General features: G+C 40.8%; 1 protein-coding gene across 1 annotated transcript in view; it reads left to right on the top strand.

The window, feature by feature from the left end:
• The window catches only part of ADAMTS18 (ADAM metallopeptidase with thrombospondin type 1 motif 18), a 185,827-nt gene that overhangs the window by 119,122 nt on the left and 39,434 nt on the right, over positions 1 to 27,271 (top strand). The window contains exons 12-17 of the mRNA XM_036832341.1: positions 3,652 to 3,747; positions 8,064 to 8,212; positions 14,148 to 14,320; positions 18,191 to 18,321; positions 19,143 to 19,266; positions 19,999 to 20,243. Coding sequence (XP_036688236.1) covers positions 3,652 to 3,747; positions 8,064 to 8,212; positions 14,148 to 14,320; positions 18,191 to 18,321; positions 19,143 to 19,266; positions 19,999 to 20,243 — 918 coding nt within the window. The remainder of the gene's footprint in view (positions 1 to 3,651; positions 3,748 to 8,063; positions 8,213 to 14,147; positions 14,321 to 18,190; positions 18,322 to 19,142; positions 19,267 to 19,998; positions 20,244 to 27,271) is intronic.

Raw genomic sequence — 27,271 nt, 5'->3', positions numbered from 1 at the left:
TGCCCAGAGCCACAAAAAAAAGCTTCCTTGGTGGAAGCTAAACAAATCGCATCACCCACATTGATGTTAAGCTTCCTGCTCTTCATTAGTTAACACCAGTGTTTCCTAAACTTCAGCATTAACATTCAGTCCTTAACAATTACCTTTATTAGTTGTGCCATATCTCTGTATTATTTTTCACTTGTTGCTTTTCTATGAATCAACTCACTTTAAAAAAATAAAAGTCCAGTCCTAAGAAATAATAACCACCATATCGCCGGTTTGACATGGGACTGCATATTTTTCTAGTGCAATTTAAATGCGTAACCATTAGAAAAGTGTATGCATACACCGTCCACATTTTTTGGTGTATCCTCCATGGTATGTGGATCTTAATTTGGCAAACGCTAGCAAGCTGGAGAAGGCTGAACACGGGACAGATTTGGGGGGACAGCTGGGGAATTTTGTTTTGGACATGTTAAGTTTGAGATGCTTGATAGAGTTTGATATGCAAGGACCATTAACATTTTGAGTATGTCACGCTTCCCCTGAAGGGGCATCCAATCTTTAGAATACAACAGGAGAAGGTGGCCAACCAGGGACAGGACAGAACAACATACAGCATTGAGACTCTTTCCTTAAAGAGTCACATCCAAGCAACATGAGACCTTTGGAGTCTCCGTGGTTATTTTCCTTTCCCTTAAATTATGACTTAAGTCTAGGGAATTATATAGATAAGGAAAAGTTAGATGAATAGGCTGGGGGGAAAAAGAGGGAAGAATAAGCAAAAAAGTGCAAACTCTCATTTCTGTTTACTTTGAAAGGAAGCCTTCTCAGATGGCTCTCGGGTCGTCAGAGCATGTCGTTGGCTATAATTACGCTTGACTTCTGTACTTCACCGCAAAAGAAATAACATGTTCATACAGCCTGTCGTATTTCACTCTGGAATCCCTGTGTTTTTGTGTTTTGCTTTATTTTCCTGGTCTTCTCCAGCTGCCCCCTTTCCTTAGCCCTGTGGCTTGGCGTTGGCTGTGGAATGGAGGGGTCTCCTCTGCTTTGGTCCACCCTGGGGTCATTTTGGTGGCTGCCATATAAGCTCTGGGTGTGGGTTATGGCTTTCCCCTGGCTGTAAGAGGGAAAACAATTTAATTCTGAAAGCCTTTCGAACTGCGGCTTTGTTTCAATGGTTACCTCCCTTTCCTCCATTTTGATGTAGATTGTCCTTTTCCCAACTTAACTTGTCCCCCCTATGACCCAATATGGGAGCACACGGAGATGATGAACCTCATTCATTTTGGTGGAAGACTGCCTCAGGCTCTCTACCAATGTCAGTAGCAGGTCCATTTCCATGGGAAATGTTTCCATATTGTGTCTTCTGAGCTGTGTTGAGCTTTGGAAATAGTATGTGTGGTGCCTATCTGGGGCTGCTGCTGGTGGTGGTGTTTCCAAGCAGTGTCCTGGAGGTCCTTCCCTTCTCTTTTTGGGAGAAGAATTTTATGGTCCCTAAGACCAGGCTCACTGCCTGTATCTCTCGTTTCCCTGTGTTTTCTTTTCTCAGTCCTGTGGAACACTTTTTTTGTGAAATATTTCTAAGTATGTTCTTTGCCATATTTTCTAACCATGAAATCTCTATTAACTGGAATGCTTGGAGAATCAGGTGCCTGCCTGGTTCATTGAATTTTCAGGAGTACAACAAGTGACCACAAAAATCACTTTGTATCCTCCCTCATCATTACTATTTTCCCAAAAATGGATGTGTTCACTTTCTACCTTAGTCAATAGAATGTGGTGAACAAAATGGAATGACTTCGGCGATTCATGATTTTGACATTCCATTAATGATGTCATTCTGAAAAGCAACTCTACCTTTTGAGCTGGAAGGAATCTGGTTCAGTCCCCTTCCTTTATTTTTTTCTTTTTTTAATTATTTTTTTATTTTTGGCTGCGTTGGGTCTTCATTGCTGTGCGCAGGCTTTCTCTAGTTGCAGTGAGTGGGGGCTACTCTTCGTTGCGGTGCGTGGGCTTCTCATTGCGGTGGCTTCTCTTGTTGTGGAGCACAGGCCCTAGGCGCATGGGCTCAGTAGTTGTGGCATGGGGGCTCAGTAGTTGTGACTCGCAGGCTTTAGAGCGCAAGCTTAGTAGTTGTGGCGCACAGGCTTAGTTGCTTCGCGGCATGTGACCTCTTCCTAGACCAGGGTTCGAACCCATGTCCCCTGCATTGGCAGGCGGATCCTCAACTACTGTGCCACCAAGGAAGTCCCCCCCCCCCTCCTTTATAGATAGGCAGCCAAGGCCTGGAGAAGTTGAGAGCTTTCTAGCATCCATTGATGGCACATCCGGGTCCAGAGCAGTGGTCAAGGATCCGGACTCTGAAATCAGGCCAGTTTGAGTCCTGCCTTTGCCACTTACCAGCTGGGGGACTTTACAGCTTGAAACTGCCAGTATCTTGCTCAGTTTCCTCATCTAAATGAGTTTATAAGAGGAATTAGTGTTCACCACTAAATGGTGTTAACGACAGTATTTATTTCCTATGCCTGCTGTAATAAATTTCCACGAACGTAGTGACTTAAAACAACTCAAATTTATTTTCTTGCAGTTCTGGAGGTAGACATCTGAAATGCATCACACTGGGCTAAAATCAAATGTTGGCGAGGTCGTGTTCCTTCTGGAAGCTCTAGAAGAGAGGCCATTCTCTTGCCTTCTCCAGCTTCCCAAAGTGGCTGGCATTCTTGGGTCATGGCCTCTTCCTCCACCTTCAAAATCAGCAACACCTCCCTGAGTCCTCCCCGCACTGCCACCTCTCTGGTTCTCTTCTGTCTTCCTCTTCCCTGTTTAAGGACCCTTGTGATTACCTTGGGCCCATCTGGAAAATCTAAGCACTTCCCCATCTCAAGGTCAACGGATTAGCAACATTAATTTTATCTGCAACTTTAATTCTCCTTTGCTGTATAACATAATATAGTCACAGGTTCCAAGAATTAGGACATGGTTGTTTTGGGGGCCATCATTCTGCCTACTACAATCCAGCATGAGAGTTAAATTATTTCATAGGCTTAGTGTAAGAATTAAATTGTCCAAATGCTTGAAAATTATTATAAAGATGAAGAAGGAATGATGATGATCATTTACACCATTTGTCCTTGAGAACAACCCTGTTGAGGCATGTGCTAATTTTATCACTTATTCACAGGTGAGGAAACTGTGGTTTAAAGGGCTTCTATAACATGTCCATAGGTCCTGCAACCTGGAAATGCAGGACAAGGATTTGAATCAGACATGCATTATTCCAGTCTTGGTCTATTCTACTTAAATGATGATGATGATGATGGTGATGGTGATGATGATGATGGTGATGGTGGTGATGATGATGGTGGTGATGATGGTTAGAAACCAGATCTCTTAGTTAAAAGGCAAATAGTCTCCAAATTAACTATTGTTACCTCCCAGTCATTACTAAACACACATGAATATATGGGTAGTGTAGAAATTTCCTGCTTACATATTTGCTAGGACATATTACTGGTTACCTTGCTACTACTAACTTCACTTGACTCTACTTTCTGGATAATGTCCCATTTCGGCCACCTGAAAATAGAATGTTGTATACAACAGCTTTGGATATTTTTGTTTTTATTGTATCATCACCCTTGCCATCTCTTTCTTTCCTTTCAGGACATTTGCAAATCACTTTGGTGCCACCGAGTGGGCCACAGGTGTGAGACCAAGTTCATGCCTGCCGCGGAAGGGACCGTTTGTGGCTTGAGTATGGTAAACTGCATACTTGTTAGTTTTTAGTTCTAGAAACTTAATAAAGTGTAGAACCCAAACTATTTGTACTGTTACCTCAGACTGGAACGCTTTGGCTTCATGTATTTTCTGACTTTGCTTTCAATTAACCAGCATTCTTTAGCAGCTATTCTAAAACTCAATGCAAATATAACCAAGTTGGCTCCATCTTTTAAGAAGGTTTCTTTCCTTTTGCCTTTGTTTTCCATTTTTAGATGGAGGCTTGGGTTCAAATGTTTCTAGTTCAATGAGCTGGAGGGTTTCATTGTTTACTGTTTGCTTTTTAAACTTGATTCAGTGTAGACAAGCCTTGGGAAGCAGATATTTCCTTTAGTAGCAAAGGAAGAACTGTGCCTCCATACAAAGCCTCTGTGATGCACCTCACAGGACCAGTCATTGAGCTTCTGACATGCCCGATCGCAGCATCCTGTCCCTTATAGCAACATCTCTTGAGGGGCAAGCTGCATCTCCATCTAGGTTGTACAGAAAGTCTTTTCGCTTGCAATTATCTTCAACCCTAAGAACCATTTCTATTACGGAAGATTATGGGAGATTTCTGTGTTTTGAAGGAAGGACTCTAATATATGAGTTTCTATTTTTCTTCCCCTCTCCCAGTAGAGTCTGGAGGGGAAGATACACTTGAGGTCCCAGTAAAATGATCCAGATTTGGGGCGTAACTTTGCAAGACCATGACAGAGAAGCTGTGAACAATGAGAGAGCTGGAGATATTGCAGGTTTTTCGGTCTCTGCCATTGGCTCTCTTGAGACAGCCAAGCCTGTAGAAAAGAATTGGCCACTTAACTTGAATTCAATTCCATCATCATTTCTTGACCACTAGATATCGGTGAAATATCTACAGAGATAAATAAAACTCCATTTTATCTCTTCAAACATTTACAGTCCAGTGGGAGAAACTGCACAGAAGCCAATAACTTTGGTTCTTTTTAAACACATCTTCTTGAAGCGCGTAGCTGCTATCGAAGCCCAAGTGAATAAGAGATGAATCCTGCTTGGAAATAGGTGTGCACTTAGAATAAACTATGATGAATGGGTGCCCCAAGATGGCTGTTGGAATTTGAATTTGAAGTTCTTCAGTTGGGTGAAAGAGAGACTTTTTGGAAGAGACCAGCAATAGAGGCAAAGACACAGACACACGAAATAAATGAATGTTCAGAAGATGCTTTCTGCTATTTGTTAAGGCATTTCTTCAGTACCTCTAAAAAGATTTTAGTTTTTAACTCTTTTTATTTTAAAGAAAATAAACATTTAAAAAATTGAAGCGTCATATGCGATTTTTAATCAGATGTCCTGGTCTTAGGAAATCTCAGTAAGGATTCTCAGTGAAAATGTGCAGAAGGGTGTTTTAGCTGTGATGATACAAAACAATGAATTAATTGAATATGTAAGTACTGCTCACATCATTTTTATTTTTGGAGTGTCAAAGTTTAGAACTTGCAACTTGAGGATTAGTGGGCATTCTTTCATTAAGAAAGCAACAGGGGGCTTCCCTGGTGGCGCAGTGGTTGAGAATCCGCCTGCCAATGCAGGGGACACGGGTTCGAGCCCTGGTCTGGGAAGATCCCACATGCCGCAGAGCAGCTGGGCCCGTGAGCCACAATTACTGAGCCTGCGCGTCTAGAGCCTGTGCTCTGCAGCAAGAGAGGCCGCGATAGTGAGAGGCCCGCGCACCGCGATGAAGAGTGGCCCCCACTTGCCACAACTAGAGAAAGCCCTCGCACAGAAACGAAGACCCAACACAGACATAAATAAATAAATAAATAAATTTAAAAATAAAAAAAAGAAAGCAACAGCATTAAACATGGGAGGGATGTACGAGAAAAGATTTATATAGTAAATGAGGAAAATAAGTGATAAATGGCATAGATCTAAGGTCTGTTATGTAAATACACCCAGGATCTAGTTTAACAGGGGCTAAACTGCTTCTGGATTAGACTTCAGTTAATATAGCATGAGATTAATCAAGCCAGAAATGAGAAAATAGATGTCCTTAGACCACTCCCCCCATCTCATTATTTTGAAACACCAGACTATGGTTATATAATAAACTGCAGAAAAGCCCTTACCTGTAAGGTCACCCTCAGTTGAGAGCATTCTGGTAACTTCCACCCAGCTTCACTCTAGTATAATTACACTGCACTCATAGATATGGTTCTTGGAGTCTTCTTTCCCTAAGGGATGTAATTAGCTATTCATTAGACTGTAAACTCCATGAGGCCAGGGCCATGTCTTGTAGAGTAGCAGTCACCCCATGTTTTGTTTCTTTCTTTCATTGTAACTGAAACCCACCTGAATCCTCCCTGCCCCCTTCTCGCTGGTCCTTCAGTGGTATTTGTGCCACGAATACTGGGTAAACGTGAGGATATGAAAGTCTCATACTTCTATCTAGGTTATGTGTACGAGGAAAGAAAGGTTTGTGCTTGCTGTCTATTATAAAAGGTATTCGCCCAAGTCGTGGCCATTTAATTTAAAATTAGAAGCAGTGATAGTAGTATATATGAATAGATCCATATAACTATATATGTATATATCTTATGTATTACGTTTTATATGTAATAAACATGCAGATCATGCATGTATGTGTGTATATTCCTATGTATTCCTGATTCCTCTACTGATTAAAAACACCAGAGGAGACAAATCTCTGAGCAGCTTAACTTGATACTAGGATGAATACTGAAATAAAAGAAAGGCAAATTAATTGAAGGATTGGAACAGATCTCAAAACCATATTTCTAAAAAATAAAAAAAATTCGAGTTAAGATGCATTGGTCAGTCATTTGCCTCCGAGGTGAGTAGTAAATACGTCCTTAGGCTACTGAGTTTAAACCTGGTCTCAGCTGGTTGTGTAGCTAGTTGGGTAGTTTGACTCTGAGCAAGTTAGTATTTCTTTGCTATATTTCTCTCACTCAGAAAATAGTTATTAACTGCGACGTGCTTTGTGAAGGTTATGTTAGATACTGCATATGAAGTTTTCCCCCATCTTCCCCCCAGCACCATTGTGTGCACACAGAGATGCAACTTAATAAACTGTAGCTGCTGTTGTTATTATTGGCTCTTGTTGTTATTTTGTCCCAGCCACTGAGCTCAGTGCCTGAGAGACGCAGCCATTCTTGGTGGGGAAGATTCAGGTTCATGCTTAGGGTTGACAAAATCCTCAAATGACCCATTGCTTCCCCCGTCAAAGTTCTCAACAACGTTATATGATTTAATGCAAACTCTGAAGTAGCAATTAATCCGGGGAAAAGAAAAATGGAAAACAGAAGAATTCATCAGCACATGGCAAGAAACTGAAGGAAGGAAGCCGTCTCTTGACCTAGTCAAAGCGCACTAGCAACCAAGCCTCACAACAAACCGCCACGAAGCCAAGTGTATCACGGGGGAAAAGTGGAGATTTGAACGCAAAACCAACTCCCCGTAATTCTGTAACCGATCCCCACTCCTTGGCAGAACCTGGCACGATCCAAACCCCAACCCTTTGGATCTAATTGCAGAGGCTTTTAGGCAAGTGTGCAATTATGCTCTAAGTCATGCAGAACTTGCTTGTAATAAAAGCGCCGCAGGGGGAAAAAAGAAAGCACTCCCAGCAGTGAGTGCAAGCCCAGAGGACAGAGGTGACCCACAGAACTGGACCGGATGGCAAAGGAGAACTCAAATGGAAAGGTCAGCACAGAAAACAGTTCTCGGACTGAGCAGATCACCAGCACATGAGAGACCCAGAGCTGATTCAGAAAAGACACTCAGCTCAAAGTCATCAGAGGGTCTGACACAGGGACCTTTCACACAGAAGGGCAAAGGTGTTACCTAAAAACACAATCTGTGTAGCCTGAAAGCTACTCGGTTTCAACAGAAATGCTCTATAGGGATGATCTGAAACGAAAACGTATGCATACTTATATCTGTCTTCCGGATGTGATAATCGTGATAAATTCTGTGTTCATATCTGAAAACCTGATTCTCCTGGAAGAAAAATGAGCCCAAGGGTTCTCTGAGCCCCATTGTTTCTAAATGTCAAGGGAGGCTCGCCTTCGTGTCTGCGCTGCCTCTGTAGGCGGTAGGGTGGATCCTTATCTGAACATGTCACCTGGACAGCTCACAAAGCCTGTCATACTCAGCCTTTTGGTGACAAATGCCCCTTCTCTCTAGATGTCAGCCTTTCAAAATGAACGTGGCGAAGGCAGGGTACCGGTGTGTAAGCACAGCCAGCGAAAGGGATACTATCGAGGCATCTGCACGTGCTTTCCCAGGTGGTCTCTGAAAGTCACACGTTCTTTTCACAGTGGTGTCGGCAAGGCCAGTGTGTCAAGTTTGGGGAGCACGGGCCTCGGCCCATCCACGGCCAGTGGTCCGCCTGGTCGAAGTGGTCAGAGTGTTCCCGAACGTGTGGTGGAGGCGTGAAGTATCAGGAGAGACACTGCAATAACCCCAAGTAAGGCTCCGACGCAAAGTCAGTATTTCTAAGGCATGAACCTTCAGCCTGTTACCTATTGCATATTTGTCTGTCTTGTTTATACCTGTTTTTAAGTGTAGTTTTCTTCCATCTGCTTAATAGCAATCAACGAATGAGGGTTTTACTGCTTGTATATAAAGGCTGTATGCACTGGGGGAGGTATGATGGGCAGAAACCTCAAAACGGCAAAGGAGTTATTCTCTGTGTGACTCTGTTATCACGGACTCCAGTAATGGTGTGAATTACTTTCTGCATCTAAATTAGAGCTGCATGCCTGGGATGTTGTAGAACAGAGAAGCTTGGCTGGTAGACTCTGTATGTGTGTGTGTGTGTATGTATGTGTGTGTGTGTGTGTGTGTGTGTGTGTTTTGCAAACTGATGAACTGGAGAAAGTATTGTGTGAAAATTCCCAATTTTTAAATTGTTGTGTGAAATTTCCCAATTTTTAAAATATTGACAACAAATTCAATTTTCTTTAGAAAAATAAAATGCTGGGAGGGCTAATCAAAACATCCCTGGGTTGAGATTGGCTTGTGGGCACCATCTGATCTGGTGGTCCTGGGATTCTGAGCTGCCCTCTGTGCTCTGTGAAATGAAGGTGGTTTTAGGTTGCTTTTATCTGCTCTAATTCGCATGTGAAACAAGTGTGAGATGTACATTTCCTGACTGGAGTGGTGATGTCGAAAGAGCTCAGAACTTGGAGATGGAAAGATATGACTCCACATAAGTGGATCTGTCACTTATTAATTGTGTGGCTTTGGGAAGATGGCTTGAACTTGGAGGTTGGGTTTATGTATAAAATGGAGATGACAGCGCCCACCTCACATGGTTTGGGGGGATTAGAGATTGTGTCTGTAGAATTCCCGGCACACTGGGGAGCATCAAGTGGGCATTCGGCAAAAGGTTCTGGGGTCCATGTGGTTTTCTTCATCCTCATCCTAAGCTCGCCAGGAACACGGGTAACAGAGGGTCAGTCCTCAGAAGCAGCGGGCAGAGGCCTTCCTGATGAAATTGGACTTTGGAGAAGGCTATGGGGGTGAGAAGAAACTGATGGGACCCTGAAAAACTAGTGGATTTAATTTTACCACACGATTCGGTTGGTAGCATAGCATGGAGGTTGAGAACAGAGACTCAAGCCCAGGAACCCAAGTGGGCCTCCTGGTCCACCCCTTCCTTGCTAGGCGGCCTTGGACGGCTAACCCTCCCTGCTCTGGGTCCCTCATTTATAAAAAAGGAGATAATGACGGGACCTACCTCAACTGAGCTGGTACCTGTAAAGGGCTTTTCAGAATTGCCTGGCACATGGCAAGCATTGCATACATGTTTGGTGGATTGCAAATTTAAATAAAAAATGAAATGAGAGCAAAAGGAAATTTTTGAAAAGACAAATAGTACTTCATCTGAGCTGGATCAAGAGGCCAGTTTGTTCCAAAATGTAAGGGAAGGTTTGGAGATGCTTTGACCATGGTTTGTTAGGTGCTTGCAATATCTCAGGCTGATCTAGGATCGCTCAGCTTTGGCACTCTTAACATTTTAGGCTGAACATTTTTTGTTTTGGGGGTTTGTCCTGTATGTGGCAGGGTGTTGAGTAGCAATCCTGACCTCTACCCACTCGATGCCAGTAGGATGACTCCCCCTCCCCCCAGCCTCCAAGTTACGGCAATGAAAATATCTCCAGACTTGGCCAAGCATCCTGTAGGGGGCAAAGTCATTCCCAGCTGAGATGCTCTGCTCTAATCAGACCCAAGAACTAGGTCTAATGGTAGGGAGGCTTGTGATACATTTGCAGTTTATACCAGATTATTAAAAACACCCCCCTCATACTTTGAATGTAGCCCGTGTCTTGGTTAGAATTGTTAAAATCATTGTATTACTTTTCATTTTTGAAGCATATTTCATGGATCTGGTTTTCATACATCGCAGCATTTTACAATCTCGCTACTTTCCCAAGAAAGAAAGAGATTACCTAATTTAATAACTCTGCTGGTGAAATGCATGAATGACGCCCCTGAGATTTAAATTAAAACCTCTCTCATATCTGTGGGATTGAGAACACTCATTATAATAGGGCATTGTTCATGGAAATAGCATACTGTAACTTTAGAGATGCCTGTAAAAGAATTAATCACTCGAGTAGTTCCACTTGGTGCAGTTTTATCATTTTAAACAAGATTAAGGCTCATCAGAATTCTGTTTAATTATGCACGAAGTCACAAATAAAACAAGTCAATGATCGGCTGCTTCAAGACAACTGAATCAGTTCTCCATTCTTATTTCACATTGTTGTCATAAAGCTGTTTTTTTCTCCCTCTTTCAAGTTACTTATTTCTCGCTTGCTTCAGTTTAAACATTTGGTCTGTTCAGATCAGCCTAACCATTTCATTTGTTCACATGAAAAGCAATGTGAGCTTTTCATTGCACAGTAATGATGGTTTTCTCAGAACATAGTTTGTTTCATAAAAAATGAATTATTTCTGGTTGGGTCATGGATCTATCCAACTTCTCAGCTTCAAAAGAATTGAAAGGTTATCTGGTTCTGGAATGGCCAGTACCTGGCACATATGGCCCTTCTTCCTCGTCCCATGTCTGTGACAGACCTTTTTAATTGATCAAAGGCCCCCTATTTTCCGCTGGTCCCCACTATGCCTCAGGAGCCTTCTCAAAAGACTTCTCCAGGCGTTTGCTCCCAATCAGGTTAGAACAGATGTGAGCTGAAATCTGTTGTTTCATCTAGTTCTTTTGCAAATGGGTAGCCAGGGGAGACAGACGGTCCCATTCAGAGGAGCAGCTCTTGCTCGGGTCACCAAGCTGGACATGGGAGAGTCAGACCAAGATCCCACTGTCTTAATCCTTACAGCGAACATTTTTTCTGGGTCCCTGGAAGAGAGCCTCGTGAAATGCCTATACACTCTGTTCAAGAAAATTAATAGTGAAAATTCAAATAGTAAAATTGAAATAGTGATAAGTAAACTTGCTAAGGCATTCTAGAACTCTCCTAAAACATGAGTCGATTTGAGAAAGAATGTCATACCACTAGAGTCACAGTGCCAGGATAATCATTGAATCATATCTCTGGCCCATTTTTCAACCAGTAAATTCCGGGCTCAGCTGATTATCAGAATCACCAAGTGTGCTTTAAAAAACACTGATTTCTTGATATTCCTCATCATGTATTTTTATTGAGAAAGCCTGCAGAGGACCCAGGAATATTATTTATGTATATGTGTCCGTGTGTGTATGTAAATCATATATATGTAAATATATGTGTGTATAAATATATATGTGTGTATATGTATGTGTTATATATATATTTATATTTATATATATATATATATATTTTTTTTTAATAGAGCTTCCCAACTGATATTAATGATCAACCAGTCAGCCAACAATAACCATTTGTAGTCAGGACTTGGTAAATTATGCAGAAGCAAATATGGGTATACTTTATAGTAGCTTAATACAAAGAAAAAATCAGGTGCCTAGATATTTGTTTTCTGTTTTTGTTTTTTTGTTTTTTTTTTAATGATAATGAACTCATTGTACCAAGGGACATCATGGTAGAATTTTCTGTTAATTTATCCTAATATTCATATTCAAAGCTGCAGAAAAAAATGTATCTGTAATTGAGGATTTGATGGCAAAGTCCAAATTCTTGCTAGTCATTAAAAGTAGAAAGCACTTTAAAATAGTTACAATGTATTTGTGCCAGGTAGGCTGTAGACTCTGCCCTAAATTCTTTACCAACATTATCTCAGATAATCATCACAGCTGTCCTCATTTTACAGATTAGGTGGTTAACTAAAATTGCCTAAAGTTAAGCTGGGAAAGAGCAGAGACTGTTTCAATTCAGGTCTGCTTCAGTGTCCAAGGCCAGCTCCCTAACCACTGGACGTCACTGTCTCCCTCTTGGTCTTCTCATGCCCCACCCCTCTAGCCTAACTCAGTTAAATGCATGCATGGCAGAGCAGGACCAGCATCCAAGAGAGCCCAAAGGTATGAGGTTGAGCTCTGTTCTGGCTCTTTCTAGACATGTGACCTTCACTGAGCACATTTTGGAAGCTCTATTTGCCGTTTTTCACTTCATCTATAAAATGAGGGGATGGCTATATGAGTTTTGAGGTCTTTCCCATGTTACAGTTCCTGAGTTGAAGAAGTCACACGTGGTCCTCTTTCACTTTATTGAATTTGAGTAGTCTAAATGAAGCTTATTTGTAAAATCTCCGACCGGAAAGGCTTACACTGAGAAAATTTTGATTATGACTTATAAAGATGACCAGGAATAGAGTAAGGCTCTCATAAGGCACTTTAAGGTTTTTCTAAATGCTTTTTGGATAATGATTTAAGAAGTCTTCAGGGATTTAATCTAGCACAGTGACTGCTGAGTGTTTTAGTAGTTGTTCCAGAATGTTTTGAAATAGCTTAAAAATCTCATTCTGGCGGTGTGACACTTCCCGTTTCTGTTGAATCCATTTTAGCATAGGAGAATTTGATAAAATATGCTGAAGCAAATCCAGGAGTGTTTTATAGTATTCTTGTGCTTCCTAAAGAGACAAGGAATTTTAATCACAGAAATTTATTAACTTGGAGCCTTCTTTCATGTTACATGTTTGCCTTGAGCTTTTGTACGAGGTGATCCGTAGTTGGGTTTTAGCCTTAGGAGAAAACTACAAAAAAAGTGGGAGTGAAAAGAAGCAATTGCTTTGTGCCAGGAGTAAGCTGGGTAAGATGTCACTGGTAACTTTCAGTGTGGTGACACTCCTTTTTATTTTGCTTTCTGGTTTTTGCAGTCTGCCTAGCAAGATCTTGAAGAGCTTGCCATTAGGTCATAATTATTTATGTTCTAATGGGATTCCCCACTCTGGAAATCCATTTCCCATTGTGCTTGGCAGGAAAGGAGCAGGCCACCTGCAACGTTAAAAAGTGATTATGCAGATGAAAACAAGGACATGTTTTTCCCCCAGAGTTTAGAATCAGTTAGAATAAAGCACACGTGAGTCTGACAGTCATCGAACTATCAGCTCAGTGACTGACAAAGCTGGATTGGAAAATATGGCATGTAATATCCTCAGTGTCCTGACTGACCTTCTACGTCAGGGGTCCCCAGCCCCCGGGCTGCGGACTGGTACCGGTCCACGGCCTGTTAGGAATCGGGCCGCACAGCAAGAGGTGAGTGGCAGGTGAGGGCGCAAAGCTTCATCTGCCTCTCCCCATGGCTCGCATTGCCTCCTGAACCATCCCCTGCCGTCCGCCCCCCACCCCGGTTCCTGGAAAAATTGTCTTCCACGAAACTGGCGCCTGGTGCCAAAAAGGTTGGGGACCGCTGTCCTACATCACAGCAGGTGCATGGCAAGTTGTAGGAAGATTATGGGAGTAGTCAGAGATGGGAGACAAGCTAGGGAGGAGTTGGGTCTGCGTTGGAAGAGCTTTGATGCCAACAAAGGGGGCGTGTGTGTTTGCATGCGTAGCACACAAGCACACATCTACATTCACAGGAACATTTAGGTGTGTTTACAGATTGCCCTAACACATGAGGTGATAGGATGAGTGTCAAGAATATGCCTTCATCAGTCTTTATGGAAATCGCCAGAATGTAAAACTTGGCTCAGAGGTGGCAAGTAAGTTTGGTCTAACATGGCAATTGATGAGCAGTGGTAGTGGCCGCCCAAGGGCTATGTCGAGTAAAGAAAGCAAAGAGAAAGAAAAAATCCTTGATTGATTAGTTATGTCTGCCATGGGTATAAGAAGGGTTGGGACATAAGGGTAGTAAGCTACGTGTTTGCATTTTTGTAACGGACGGTATACACTGCATACACTGTGACCACGATCATCTTCATTGTCCCTCCGTATATTACTGCCTGTGACTAATAGCCTTTTGATTGCTAGTACTGAAGATCTCTAATTTTCTTTTTAGGCCTCAGTATGGTGGCAAGTTCTGTCACGGCCCCAGCCGTGTATATCAGCTGTGCAATATTAACCCTTGTAATGAAAATAGCTTGGATTTTCGAGCCCAGCAGTGTGCAGAATATAACAGCAAACCTTTCCGTGGATGGTTCTACCAGTGGAAACCCTATACGAAAGTGGCAGGTAATTTGGTCTCTACGAACCTCAAACAAATATGTCTCTATGTGAACAGTCACGTGAATGAACGACACAGAAGAAATTGCTGCCTGTGTAAAAAAGTTTCCATGTTTACCTTTCATTCCCCAGACCCGTCCTGGCCTAGTTTTTCATTCACTTCTTTCGGTTTTGTTTATTTTTCCACACTTTTTTTTTTTTCACAAGACACCCCTTTCCTCCCACATGTATAAGTCGAAGAGTTCATGTGTTTGGAATGTACTTATGTTTCTAAACTTACCTTTGACATTTCAGCAATTAAGTCTCCCAGGGATGTTAATTGAAATTGGTATGAATTGTCCAGACGAAAAACTCATGAAACCATATATGCCCCATAGAGACACCATACTTGGTAACTGAGGTGGTAGATGATTACAGGCATGGAAAGGCCTATTTGCAGAGTGTACACACACACACACACACACACACACACACACACACACACACACGCATCATGAATAAAAAATGTCTCTGTATTAAGTTCTTGGTACTTATTATACCTTAAAGTAATGGCTTGTATTTGACCTTTTATGTTGATTTGATTTGATTTTGGTTCAGCATCACAATTTATTTTAGTTACCCTATGTACAAAGTACAAGTACCAAATTTAACGTACTTTGTGTTACGTGTGCAGAATAAGCTGTCACCATTCTGGTTGTTTCCTTTCCATTTTTTCCATTCACTTGCTTTATCAAAACTCATCCACTCTTCCTTTGGAAAAGGGATAAACGTGAATCCCAATTGTACATATGTAGAATGGGAAGAGACCAAATTTAACGATAATTCTTGGGAAATAAGATGGAGGGCTGCTTCTGTGCGAAAGCTCAGAATGAACCTATATAATCAGTGACTAAAAAGAAGCTAATATAATCAGAGACATCGTTATAACAAGTAACATCTCCAAATCAAAGGGGATGGTACTACAGCTTTGCTCAACACCAGCCCAGCCGTTGCAGGTGCGTGAATCTAGTTCTGGGTCCAAAAGCTGCTTGTCTAAAAGCACAAATTGGGACCGACATGAAAATTCTGAAATCTGTGTCTTAGGAGAAAGCAGTGAGGGACTGACAGATGTTGACTGTAGGAGAGAAACTAGTTACCTTCAAAAATTCAAAGAGAGATTGAACAGAGGGAGATTTCAATTTATTGGAAATTGCTTCTGAAAACAGAATTAATTCACGTGCACAGAAATTCCTATGATTCCTATGGCCGTGTCCTCAGAGAGACCTTCCTTCCTGTCATTTTCTGAATCGTGTGCCCTGCTTTATTCTTCATTGCTCTTGGTGCGAGAACTGATATTGTATTGGCATTTATTCATTATCTTTCTCCCCACAAGAATTATTAGGTTCCCCAGGGTTGAAGCCTTTGTCCGTTTTGAGTATGCTTGTATCTTCCTCATCTAAGACCAGCACTTGGAACATACTTATAACTTTTGGAACAAATGAATACATAAATATCAACTGTCCTTAATGGAAGCGTGTCCCATCCTGAGCAGTGAGTGCTCTATCACTAGAGACATTCTATCAGGAACTAAGAAATTATGTAGGAAGGGTACCATGCAGCAGGTTCCCATGGACATTTAATAGCCAAATAGCCACAGTTGCTCTCAGTTCTGACACTTGAAGACTTATTTTCTCTTGGCTGTATTCGCCCCTAATTCCATGTTTCTCATCTATGGTTCTTTCTCCAAGACTCTCTTGTCCTTCCTTTGCTTTGTCTTCTTGGATAATCCGTGGTCTTTCCCACATCTTCCTTTAAATATAGTGTGCACAGAATCTGTTGTTATCATTCTTTAGATAAGTTGTGGGTTGAATACATAAAGAGAAAGTGAAGCAGATAAACTTTGTGACTTATAAAATGGTTTTTGATTTCAAATTTCTTTCACTAATATTATTGCAGTTTTTACCAGGTAGGGAGCCTGGCATTTCATTCATTCACTCAACAGATGTTGACTGAGTACTTACTGCCTGGGAGACACTCTGCTAGATACAGAGGCGAGTACATTGAATAAAACAGAGACCCCGGGGACTTCCCTGGCGGTCCAGTGGTTAAGACTCCGCGCTTCCACTGCAGGGGGCATGGGTTCGATCCCTGGTCAGGGAACTAAGATCCCACATGCCGCTTGGCCAAAAAATAAAAATAAACAGACACCCCAGCCTTAGGGTCGCACATCCTAGAGTGGGAGACAGAAAAGTTAAAGCCTTCTCATCCTTCCCTCTTCTCCTTTTGATACTTATTTAAAATGGAAAAGACTGACCATGATTTGAAGGTCTGTGCCATTCATGCAGTTTGGGAAAAATCAGGGGAAGAATTTATTCATAAACGTAGACAGTCTTTGTCTTCCAGTGATGAGTTTTCTTCTTCTTGTTTCTTTTTTTTAATTGAAGTATAGTTGATTTACAATGTTGTGTTAGTTTCAGGTGTACAGGAGAGTGATTCAGTTGTGTGTGTGTGTGTGTGTGTGTGTATATATATATATATATATATATATATATATATATATATGTATGTATATATTCTTTTTCAGATTCTTTTCCATTACAGGTTATTACAAGATATTGAGTATACTTCCCTGTGCTATGGAGTAGGACCTTGCTATTTATCTGTTTATATATAGTAGTGTGTATCTGTTAATCCCAAACTCCTAATTTATCCCCCGCCCCAGCTTCTGTGTTTCTTTCTAATAGACTAGTTCCTAAACTTTCCCAGGAACCTGTATTGGAAAAACTGAACTTTCTAGAACTTGTTAATTCCTGGGAATGAGGGAGAAAAAAGAGGGTAACATGTCTTCCAGCTCCCTAATCTCATATGCACGGGGTAGGAGGCGTGAGATAAAACTTCTATTAGAAAGAATTCCTAGGTGAGAAAAAAAAAATAGAATCCATCCACATGGCTGCATATTTGGATCATAATAATTTCACTGCCTTCATATTTTTGACTTTGTCTTTTATTGAGAGGTTTTATGAAGCACAACCGTTTGCAAACTGTTTACACGTTTGTTGTAAAACTGTTATCAGGGATATCACACAGTCGCACATCAGGTCTCATGGGAGAAATGTCATCTGGAATTCCTGGCCAAAAAAGAACTGTTTCTATTGGAGAAATAGGCACAATAACTCCTTTCTGATAACAAGTGCTCTATAGAGATAATACTTCTTTGTTTTTGCCTGTGATACCAGAAACTTCTCAGGGACTTAATGATCAATAAAAATTACATTTTTTTAGCCTTAATGTTTAGTTTGTTTGCTTCCTCCTCCTTTTCATGATATGATTCTTTTCTATATGTTTTTGAAACATTATTGACCATATGCCTTTTTTCCAAAGTGCCTAGAATTTTCCCTCTTAACAGACTGAATAAATATGTAAAATAATCTGTGTCCTAAATCACAGTCAGCAGACTATGACCTGTGGGCCAAATCTGGCCCGTTTTTTAAAAATAACGTTTTATTGGGACACAGCAATAGTCCTTCATTTACATATTGTTAATGGCTGACCTCAGGGCCTATAAAGCCTTAAATATCTACTATCCAAGGAGGGTAGTGACACAACCCACCAATCACGTGTATTATGGCTCTTACTCAGGATTAGAAAAATAAAATTCTCATGTATCAATGTTAAAGCAGACTTTATATGGATTACTAAAAGGAATTCATATTTTTAAAAGCCATACACATCTGCCCTCGGGCACACCTGTGCACACACACCCCCCCCAGAAAACTGTGTGTAACATTTTCCATCTTGATAATAGCTTTCTAATTAAATTTAACTCATCTTTTTGCTACTCCTGTCATTTTCCTATGATTTCCTCTTGACCATGACCTCTTTTGATCTCTTTGCTTCTAGAGGAAGATCGATGTAAGCTATACTGCAAGGCTGAGAACTTTGAATTCTTTTTTGCCATGTCCAGCAAGGTGAAAGACGGAACTCCTTGCTCCCCATACAAAAATGATGTTTGCATTGATGGGATTTGTGAAGTAAGAGAACATTTCTGCTTTGGGGTATATGGTCATGCTTGTGTTGCCTCCTATCAAATGCATAGCGTGAGAAGTGTTCCAAGAGATTCTTGTGTCTGGATAAAAGCAGGTGGTGTAGGGGAAGAGGGTAACATTTTCAAGTTGGATGTGAGTTTTATCTCCAAATTCCCTCTTAGTTTCTGCGTGACCCCCGTCCAGTGTTTTGAGTTTCCTTTTCACTCTTTCCGCATATGGAGATGATGATATATCCTACTTTACACAGTAGTTGTAAAAATTCAATTAGAATGTAAATCATAGTAGTAGTAGACTTTTCTTTCGTGTCCACTAAGTATTTTCACTATGTGATTAGAACCTCATAAGTGTGTTTGGAAATAGCACTTCTGTTTATTTCAGATTAGTTTTTCTTTTTCTTCTGGTATCCACTTTCTCTTTTGTCTTAATTTGATTGTGAGCTCTGTGATCTTTTAAGGGTTGTGTGTGTGTTCGTGGTGGGGAAGGGGATGGTGTCCCAGCATTTTTATGTTTCACTGGTAGAGCTGGCCTGAATAAATTCCCCTTCCATTAGTAGCAATTGTGACGTTTCATTCCAGTTTTACAGATGTCTGTAAGTTATGTAACTTACCTAATCTTACATCCAGTAATGACAGAGGAAGGATTTGAATGCCTAGTCAAACTTGAGACTCTGCTTTTAACCATAAAGCTGCCCTACCTTCCTAATGTTCAGTAAATATGGAAAACCATGTACCTCTTGGTTATTCTAAGCTACTGACTTCTCTAATCTTTGATTTTTCTCCCTTTTTTTTTTTTTTTTTTGGTTACAGCCAGTGGGATGCGATCATGAACTTGGCTCTAAAGCAGTTTCAGATGCCTGTGGTGTTTGCAAAGGTGACAATTCAACTTGCAAGTTTTATAAAGGCCTGTACCTCAACCAGCACAAAGCGAACGGTAAGTGATGCGGCAAATTCAGTGCTGTCATTGGTGGGACACACCCTTTGCTGCTGAACAAACTTAAGTCATGCTAAGTACGCTTGAGCCTTTTACTAACTCATCTGACACACAGTAGATGATGGCTTTTGGTGCTTACGCAAGAGCAAGGGAGAATTGGTGGGTTTTTCACGTGAGTAGTCTCATCAATACATACATCCCAGAGGGGTGTTCAACAAACGCCTTTCTGCTTAGCAATTTCAATATTCTGACCAGGCCACCATATGCCCCACGTGCATTTGTTAAACAAAGAATGTATTATGGAACTTAGATGGTCCACACTTACAATGTTAGATGAATATTCGAAGCAATTCTCTCACTATCTTGAGTAGAATTGAACTTTGAGCCCTGTCTTCTGCACATCACAGTTGAGAATAGGTGGCTCCAAGTTTTTTCCAGGTAGATTAAAAATAAAAAGCATCCTTGAGTTGCATGGCCTTTGTGGTTCTGGAAAAGGGAAGAGTGTTTTCTGCCCACACACATGTGCTTGGGAAAAGTTCATCCATTTTCTCTCTCTGGTGTTCCTACCACTTGGAAAATGAAATAACTGAGTGTTTTCACTTCATAAGAGTAGAAATGAATGTCAGCTGATGATCAAACACCCCACTCTGTAAAAATGGTCACTACCTGTCTCTGAGCCCATCTCCAATGCACGATGTGGATGTCAGAAATATTCTGTTCTTTTCCACTTAGAATATTATCCGGTTGTCACCATCCCACTGGGCGCCCGCAGCATCGAGGTCCAGGAGCTTCAGATATCCTCCAGTTACCTCGCCGTCCGAAGCCTCAGTCACAGGTATTACCTCACAGGGGGCTGGAGCATCGACTGGCCAGGGGAGTTCGCCTTCGCGGGGACTGTGTTTGAGTACCAGCGCACCTTCAACCACCCTGAACGCCTGTCCGCGCTGGGACCCACCAATGAGACCCTGGTCTTTGAAGTAAGCCCCTTCTCTTTATTCAGTTCTCAGTGCCTCTTGCAGAATTTATAGTGATGACCCCGATTTGAGCTAGCATAAAAAAAATCCTAGTTCAAATTTGTTTCCTAATAGGCTAAATCTCAAAATGCAAAGGGGAAAAGACAGCAACTCCATTTGGGGGAAGAGGGCAGGGATCCAATGGGTCCCTGAGAGAATGTGTTGATTTTCACATGCAGATGCCAACCTTTCACGGGTACACTTGGCTGTTCTGAATGCTGAGGAATATACAAGGAATCGTCTTTACATGATTCCAGTTTGTCTGTGTCTGCTGTTGGGCTCATCCGTTGTGGCTGTTCGTCACATAGATCCACTGGCCTAGGAGGCAGAGTGATGTAACAGAGAGCACACTTGCTTGATGTCAAGAAAGTTTTAGTCATAGCAAACCACCTTACTTTTGTAAGCTATCACTTCTTTAGAGGTGAGAAAAGAAGAAAAATAATAAGTGGGTAATGATGAGGATAATAAAAACAGCCACCATGTCTGCAAATGACTCTGTAACACAATTATCATGGGTACATTTTCTTTGGTCCTCGTCACGTCTCTGGGTTTGCTTTTTCCGGTTTGTAAACTGGGGCTGATCACTTTCAGAGGCACGTGATTTGCTTGAGGTTGTGTAGAAGTCGTGGCCACCGTGTACTGAGGACTTGTGTAACCAGGCACTCCTGTTAGTCACGTGGAGTTTCAATTTCTCACTTGCAAAATTGGGATAGAAAACCTACCTCACTGACTTGCCAGAAAAATAAGCAATGAAATGTGAAGAAATGTTAAAAGATTTGCCTAACTCACATAGCTAGGAAAAAAGCAGAGTTGAATTGGAGTCCAAATCTTTTCCATCTACAAGTATGATATCTGCCCTTAGTCCAGTCATACTGCTATGCTCTTCTGGAATCAAGGAAACATAAGCTTAATTCAACTATTATTATTATTTAAGGTACTAGTCTTCAACATTTACTAAGGAAGATGAATGAAAAAAGATAGTTTAAAAGTATGACTACAGGGCTTCCCTGGTGGCGCAGTGGTTGAGAATCTGCCTGCCAATGCAGGGGACACGGGTTCGAGCCCTGGCCTGGGAAGATCCCACATGCCGCGGAGCAACTAGGCCCGTGAGCCACAACTACTGAGCCTGCGCGTCTGGAGCCTGTGCTCCGCAACAAGAGAGGCCGCGATAGTGAGAGGCCCGCGCATCGCGATGAAGAATGGCCCCCGCTCACCGCAACTGGAGAAAGCCCTCGCACAGAAACGAAGACCCAACACAGCCAAAAATAAATAAATAAAGAAATTTATTAAAAAAAAAAAAAAAGTATGACTACATATAACTTTTTTCCCCCTTGAAGGGACCTATTTTATTTTATTTTAATTTTTGCTATGAAATACATTTTTTTTTTTTTTTTTGGCTGTGTTAGGTCTTCGTTGCTGCACGCGGGCTTTCTCTATTTGCAGCGAGCAAGGGCTACTCTTCATTGTGGTGTACAGGCTTCTCATTGCGGTGGCTTCTCTTGTTGTGGAGCACGGGCTCTAGGTGTACGGGCTTCAGTAGTTGCAGCACGTGGGCTCAGTAGTTGTGGCATGCAGGCCCTAGAGCGCACGGGCTTCGGTAGTTGCGGTGTGCGGGCTCTAGGGTGCACGGGCTTCAGTAGTTGTGGTGCATGGGCTCAGTAGTTGTGGCTTGTGGGCTCTAGAGCTCAGCCTCAGTAGTTGTGGCGCACGGGCTTAGTTGCTCCACAACATGTGGGATCTTCCCCGACCAGGGATCGAACCCATGTCCCATGCATTGGCAGGCGGATTCTTAACCACTGCGTTTTTTATTTTTTTAATTTTTATTTTATATTAGAGTATATTTGATTAACAATGTTGTGTTAGTTTCAGGTGTACAGCAAAATGATTCGGTTGTACATATACATGTATCTATTCTTTTTCAAATTATTTTCCCATTTAGGTTAATACAGAGTATTGAGCAGAGTTCCCTGTGCTATACAGTAGGTCTTTGTTGGTTATCTATTTTAAATATAACAGTGTGTACATGTCAATCCCAAACTACCAATCTATCTCTTCCCCCCACCCTTCCCCCTGGCAACCATAAGTTCGTTCTCTAAGACTATGAGTCTATTTCTGTTTTGTAAATAAGTTCATTTGCATCTTTTTTTTTAGATTCTCCATATAAGCGATATCATATGATATTTGTTTTTGTCTGTCTGACTTACTTCACTTAGTATGATAATCTCTAGGTCCATCCATGTTGCTGCAAATGGCATTATTTCATTCTTTTTAATGGCTGAGTAATATTCCATTGTATATAGACTAAACATAACTTTGGATTCTAAGTCAGATGTTGAACCCATCGTATGGTTAAGAGTACAGACTTGTAATTAGCTATGTAACTTGGACAAGTATCTTCACCTCTGTGTCACTTAATGTCCACATTTGTAAAAATGGGCAAACAATACCAGGTAACTGTCAGTGCTAGCATAAAAAGAATTTAAGATAACTTCAGTGCTTACAGAGTGCTTGGCACATAACGTTTCTAACTGTTACCATACTTCTGCCTTCTGAGCATATGACAGATATATTTTTAAAAAACCTAAACCTCAGACCATGCTGAGCAAACTGGCAACCACAGGCCAAATCCAGCTCCCAGATCTTCATAATTTTTAAAAAATAGATCAGAGGTTTAATATCAGGTGATTTCTTATAAAAATATAGATTTTGACATCTTTTACGAAAAAGGAACTTCTGGTCCCAGTAGATATTTGAGTTTGCAACCCTGGCCCTAGGTCTTGACCGTGAGTTAATTTCCCATTATCTTGTGAACTTGAGATACTAGGTCCTGTCATCTCTGTCTGTGTGATAGAAGGTCCCGCAAAGATTTCACAGTTGAGAGCAGCTGTCTTTAGGAAATATTCTTCCAACCCTCTCAGGTCTTTTTTTTTTATATTGGAGTATAGTTGATTTACAATGTTGTGTTAGTTTCAGGTGTACAGCAAAGTGATTCAATTATACATATACATGTATCTATTCTTTTTCAGATTGTTTACCCATATAGGTTATTACAGAGTATTGAGTAGAGTTCCTTGTGCTATACAGTAGGTCCTTGTTGGTTATCTACTTTATATATAGTAGTGTGTGTGTGTGAATGTGTGTGTGTGTGAATGTGTGTGTGTGTGTGTGTTAATCGCAAGCTCCTAATTTGTGTGTGTGTGTGTTTACATATTTATTTTTTTAACATCCTTATTGGAGTATAATTGCTTTACAATGGTGTGTCAGTTTCTGCTTTGTAACAAAGTGAATCAGCTATACACATACATGTATCCCCATATCTCCTCCCTCTTGCGTCTCCCTCTCACCCTCCCTATCCCACCCCTCAAGGTGGACACAAAGCACCGCCAAGCTCCTAATTTATCCCTCCCTGCCACATTTCCCCTTTGGTAACCGTAAGTTTGTTTTCTAAATCTGCATGATTGTTTTATAAATAAGTTCATTTGTATAATTTTTTAAAAATTAGATTCCCCATATGAGTGATATCATATGATATTTGTCTTTCTCTGTCTGACTTACTTCACTTAGTATGGTAATCTCTAGGTCCATCCATGTTGCTGCAAATAGCATTATTTCATTCATTTTTATGGCTGAATAGTATTCCATTGTATATATGTACCACATCTTCTTTATCCATTCCTCTATTGATGGACATTTAGGTTGCTTCCATGTCTTGGCTGTTGTAAGTAGTGTTACAATGAATATTAGGGGTCCATGTATCTTTTCGAACCATGGTTTTCTCTGGATAAATGCCCAGGAGTGGGATTGCTAGATCATATGGTAGTTCTGTTTTTAGTTTTTTAAGGAACCTCCATACTGTTCTCCATAGTGGCTGCACCAATTTACATTCCCACCAACAGTGTAGGAGGGTTCCCTGTTCTCCACACCCTCTCCAGCATTTATTGGTTGTAGACTTTTTGATGATGGCCATTCTGACCAGTGCGAGCTGATACCTCATTGTAGTTTTGATTTGTATTTCTCCCATAATTCGTGATGTTGAGCATCTTTTCGGCCATCTGTATGTCTTCTTTGGAGACATGTCTATTTAGATCATCTGCCCATTTTTTGATTGGGTTGTTTCTTTTATTTCAGAAGATGAGATTAGGAACCCCAAATCAAATTGGACTATTGTTAGGGTAGTTTGGAGCTCAACAGTGAATCAAGGCCCTAACATCACCCTGTAATTACACCTAAGGCATAGGAATTGAACTTTCTGGTTAATAAAGATTTTGAGACTTTTTATTCAGTCCTAATTTTTTAGATGGATATGTTTATTTCTTTTCTATCACGCATTTGAGCAGCAAACATCTTTTCCATTTCTTTAGAAAAGGTATATTTTCTTTAGAGAGGTATGTTTAGCTTGCAAGGGATTAGTTTTAGAGCAACATGGTTTCATTAGTTTTGCCACGAGGCCTTTGATCCATCTCTAAGCAGATGTACACAAACCAAGTTCTGTGGCTAGAAAATTACCAAATTGGAAGGTGGGTGTCTCTCAGGGCTTCTGCCCCGGGCAACCAGAACTAAGCCCAAATGATTCCTCATGAGAAATATGCATTTTACTACTTGATGACAAGCAGCCATTTCTTGTTGTTGCTGTTTCTCTGTCCAATTTTCTTCATAATCACAAAGCCATTCCGGTAGGCTTTCACAGTTCTGTGTGTAATTTAAGGTTTGCTGTTAAACATACGTTATCTGCAGGAAAACCACAACAAAGAATGAGACAAGAAGTGATGGAAAGTGCAAAGCAGAATCACAGAGTTCCTTCTGACTTTCATGTTTAGAACCTGAATGTCCCCTGTCATTGTCTGTGTTGATCAAACTGACCAGATAATGGCCACATTGTCACCGAACGCTATGCCAGCCTGAAGCTGAGAATTTTTATCTGGGCTTTGCTTAACTGAAGTGTAACTCCTTATCTCACTCATCTCCATTATTTAGTGCTGATTAAAACTAAATCTTTGGACTGTTCACCAGGTCCAAACATTTTCCTGATGATTAGGGGCTATTTTTGAGAAATGGAAGGGTGGCCTCAATTGGTGATGGAGTTCTGCAAAATCGGTCAGGTTCGTCATCGATTTTCTTGCAAATACAGGGAATTCCCAGGCGGTCCAGTGATTAGGACTCCTCTTTCTCTCTGCCGAGGGCCTGGGTTCAATCCCTGGTCGGGGAACTAAGATCCCACAAGCCATGGGGCACGGCCAGAAAACAAACTAAGAAACAAACAAAAACAGCTGGATTGTCCTTACAAATACAGACAGCTCCTTGGGGGAAAAAAACAAACACACAAACAATCAAAATGTAAGGATAAATTATTGGATAGATCTAGTAAAATTATAAAAACATAAAGTCTTCCCCAGGTTCAACTGGATATGTACGGTTTTATAAAATAATTTTCACTACTATATAAATAGGGTAAAAACTATAATAAGATCTCTATAAATACAAAATTGTAGTTTTACCACAATGCAGTAAGGTCACATTTGCTTAGCTATTGTTTTTACAAAGTCTTATTTTATGTATACATTCTACTTACAGATTCCATGAAAGCTTCAATTGATGTCCTAAGAATGTGACTTGTCTGAAAATATTCCAGAGAGAAACATGTATGATTAATTGGTCATGCCTTGCTTGTATTTTTAAAAGGAGTTATGGTTTCATTCAAAACTTGCAACTATTTTAGGAGATTTTTAAAAATCCAATCCAGTAACCTAGTATTATGTCTATTTTATCTTTTCAAAGAATTTGGGCTAATGACTTTAATATTTAAATTGTACTTTATTGCTCTCAGGAGAACATCATCAAATTTCAGGTCGGTGTTTATCGCATGCTCATGCCTCTCCAAAATCGAGAGAACACAGTGACTTTAAAAACTGAAAATCACAATAAGCGATAAATTACATTTTCCAAAACTAGGCTATATATCAACATCCAAGTAATCCATGGCCTTCTTCTTTAAAGGAAGTTAAATAAAGTTCATATGCCTTTCCGTGCAACTATGAATTGAACCAAAATGAATACTTTTGGAGCCAAAAATATGTTCAGTCCAATACGAAATGTTGAATGTGTTTCACAATCCTGTGGGATGATGAAAGTGGGGACCTACCAAAATTGAAAGTGCTGTTCTATCCACAGAAAGTATAAGTCTGTGAAAGAAAGCACTTTCTCTCCTGGCCGCTTAAAATGACTGCACGTTCACTGAGCTCGTATTATAGTGTAAAATTCAGCAGAAGGGTGTGTTTGCCAGAACACATGAGGATGGCAGTGTAAGGAGAATGTCCCTTTTTATATCTCATTCATTGATTTTAATCAGATCCTCCCAATATCTTAGCTAAGTCTTATCTTCAACTACTTTGTCATGTGTTGATTTAGGTAGCTACCTTCAAAGCAGTATTCCTCTGTTTATTTCCTCTTGACGTCTGATAAAAGAAAACTAAACTTTTGTTGAGTGCCCATTTGTTTCCAACCCTATATAGACATTGGAGATACACCAATGGTTAAGACATAAACCTTGTCACCAAATCATTATAGTCTCAGGTCTTTAAGAAATGTGAAGAGCGAGTTTTGGTATGTTGACCCCATTCTTTTTGGAAGCAACGTGGGTCTGAACAGGGAACATCTCTATAAATAGTTGGTGATACAGGTCACTCAGATACTACTCTGTCACTTTGCATGAGTCACTTACACTATCTGAGGCCCAATCTTCTCATTTGGTAAATGATTTCCCCAGACTAAACTAATATCTTCTACTCTGTCCTGTAACACTGTCTTGAAGCTCTTCTAAGCACCTGAAACCCTATATTGCCGAAAGATGACTTAACTTCTCTTCGTAGATTCCACAATTGGCATAGTATCTGGAACATCGTGGTCACTCAAAAACAAAAATTTACTGAATGAATGACATCCGATGATAAAATTCATTCATTCATTTAAAGAGTAGAAGGACTTCCCTGGTGGCA

Source organism: Balaenoptera musculus, chromosome 19 (assembly GCF_009873245.2).
Source record: "Balaenoptera musculus isolate JJ_BM4_2016_0621 chromosome 19, mBalMus1.pri.v3, whole genome shotgun sequence".
Taxonomy (NCBI): domain Eukaryota; kingdom Metazoa; phylum Chordata; class Mammalia; order Artiodactyla; family Balaenopteridae; genus Balaenoptera; species Balaenoptera musculus.
Note: the sequence above shows the minus strand (reverse complement) of the source record. Positions and strands in the feature narration are given on the sequence as shown.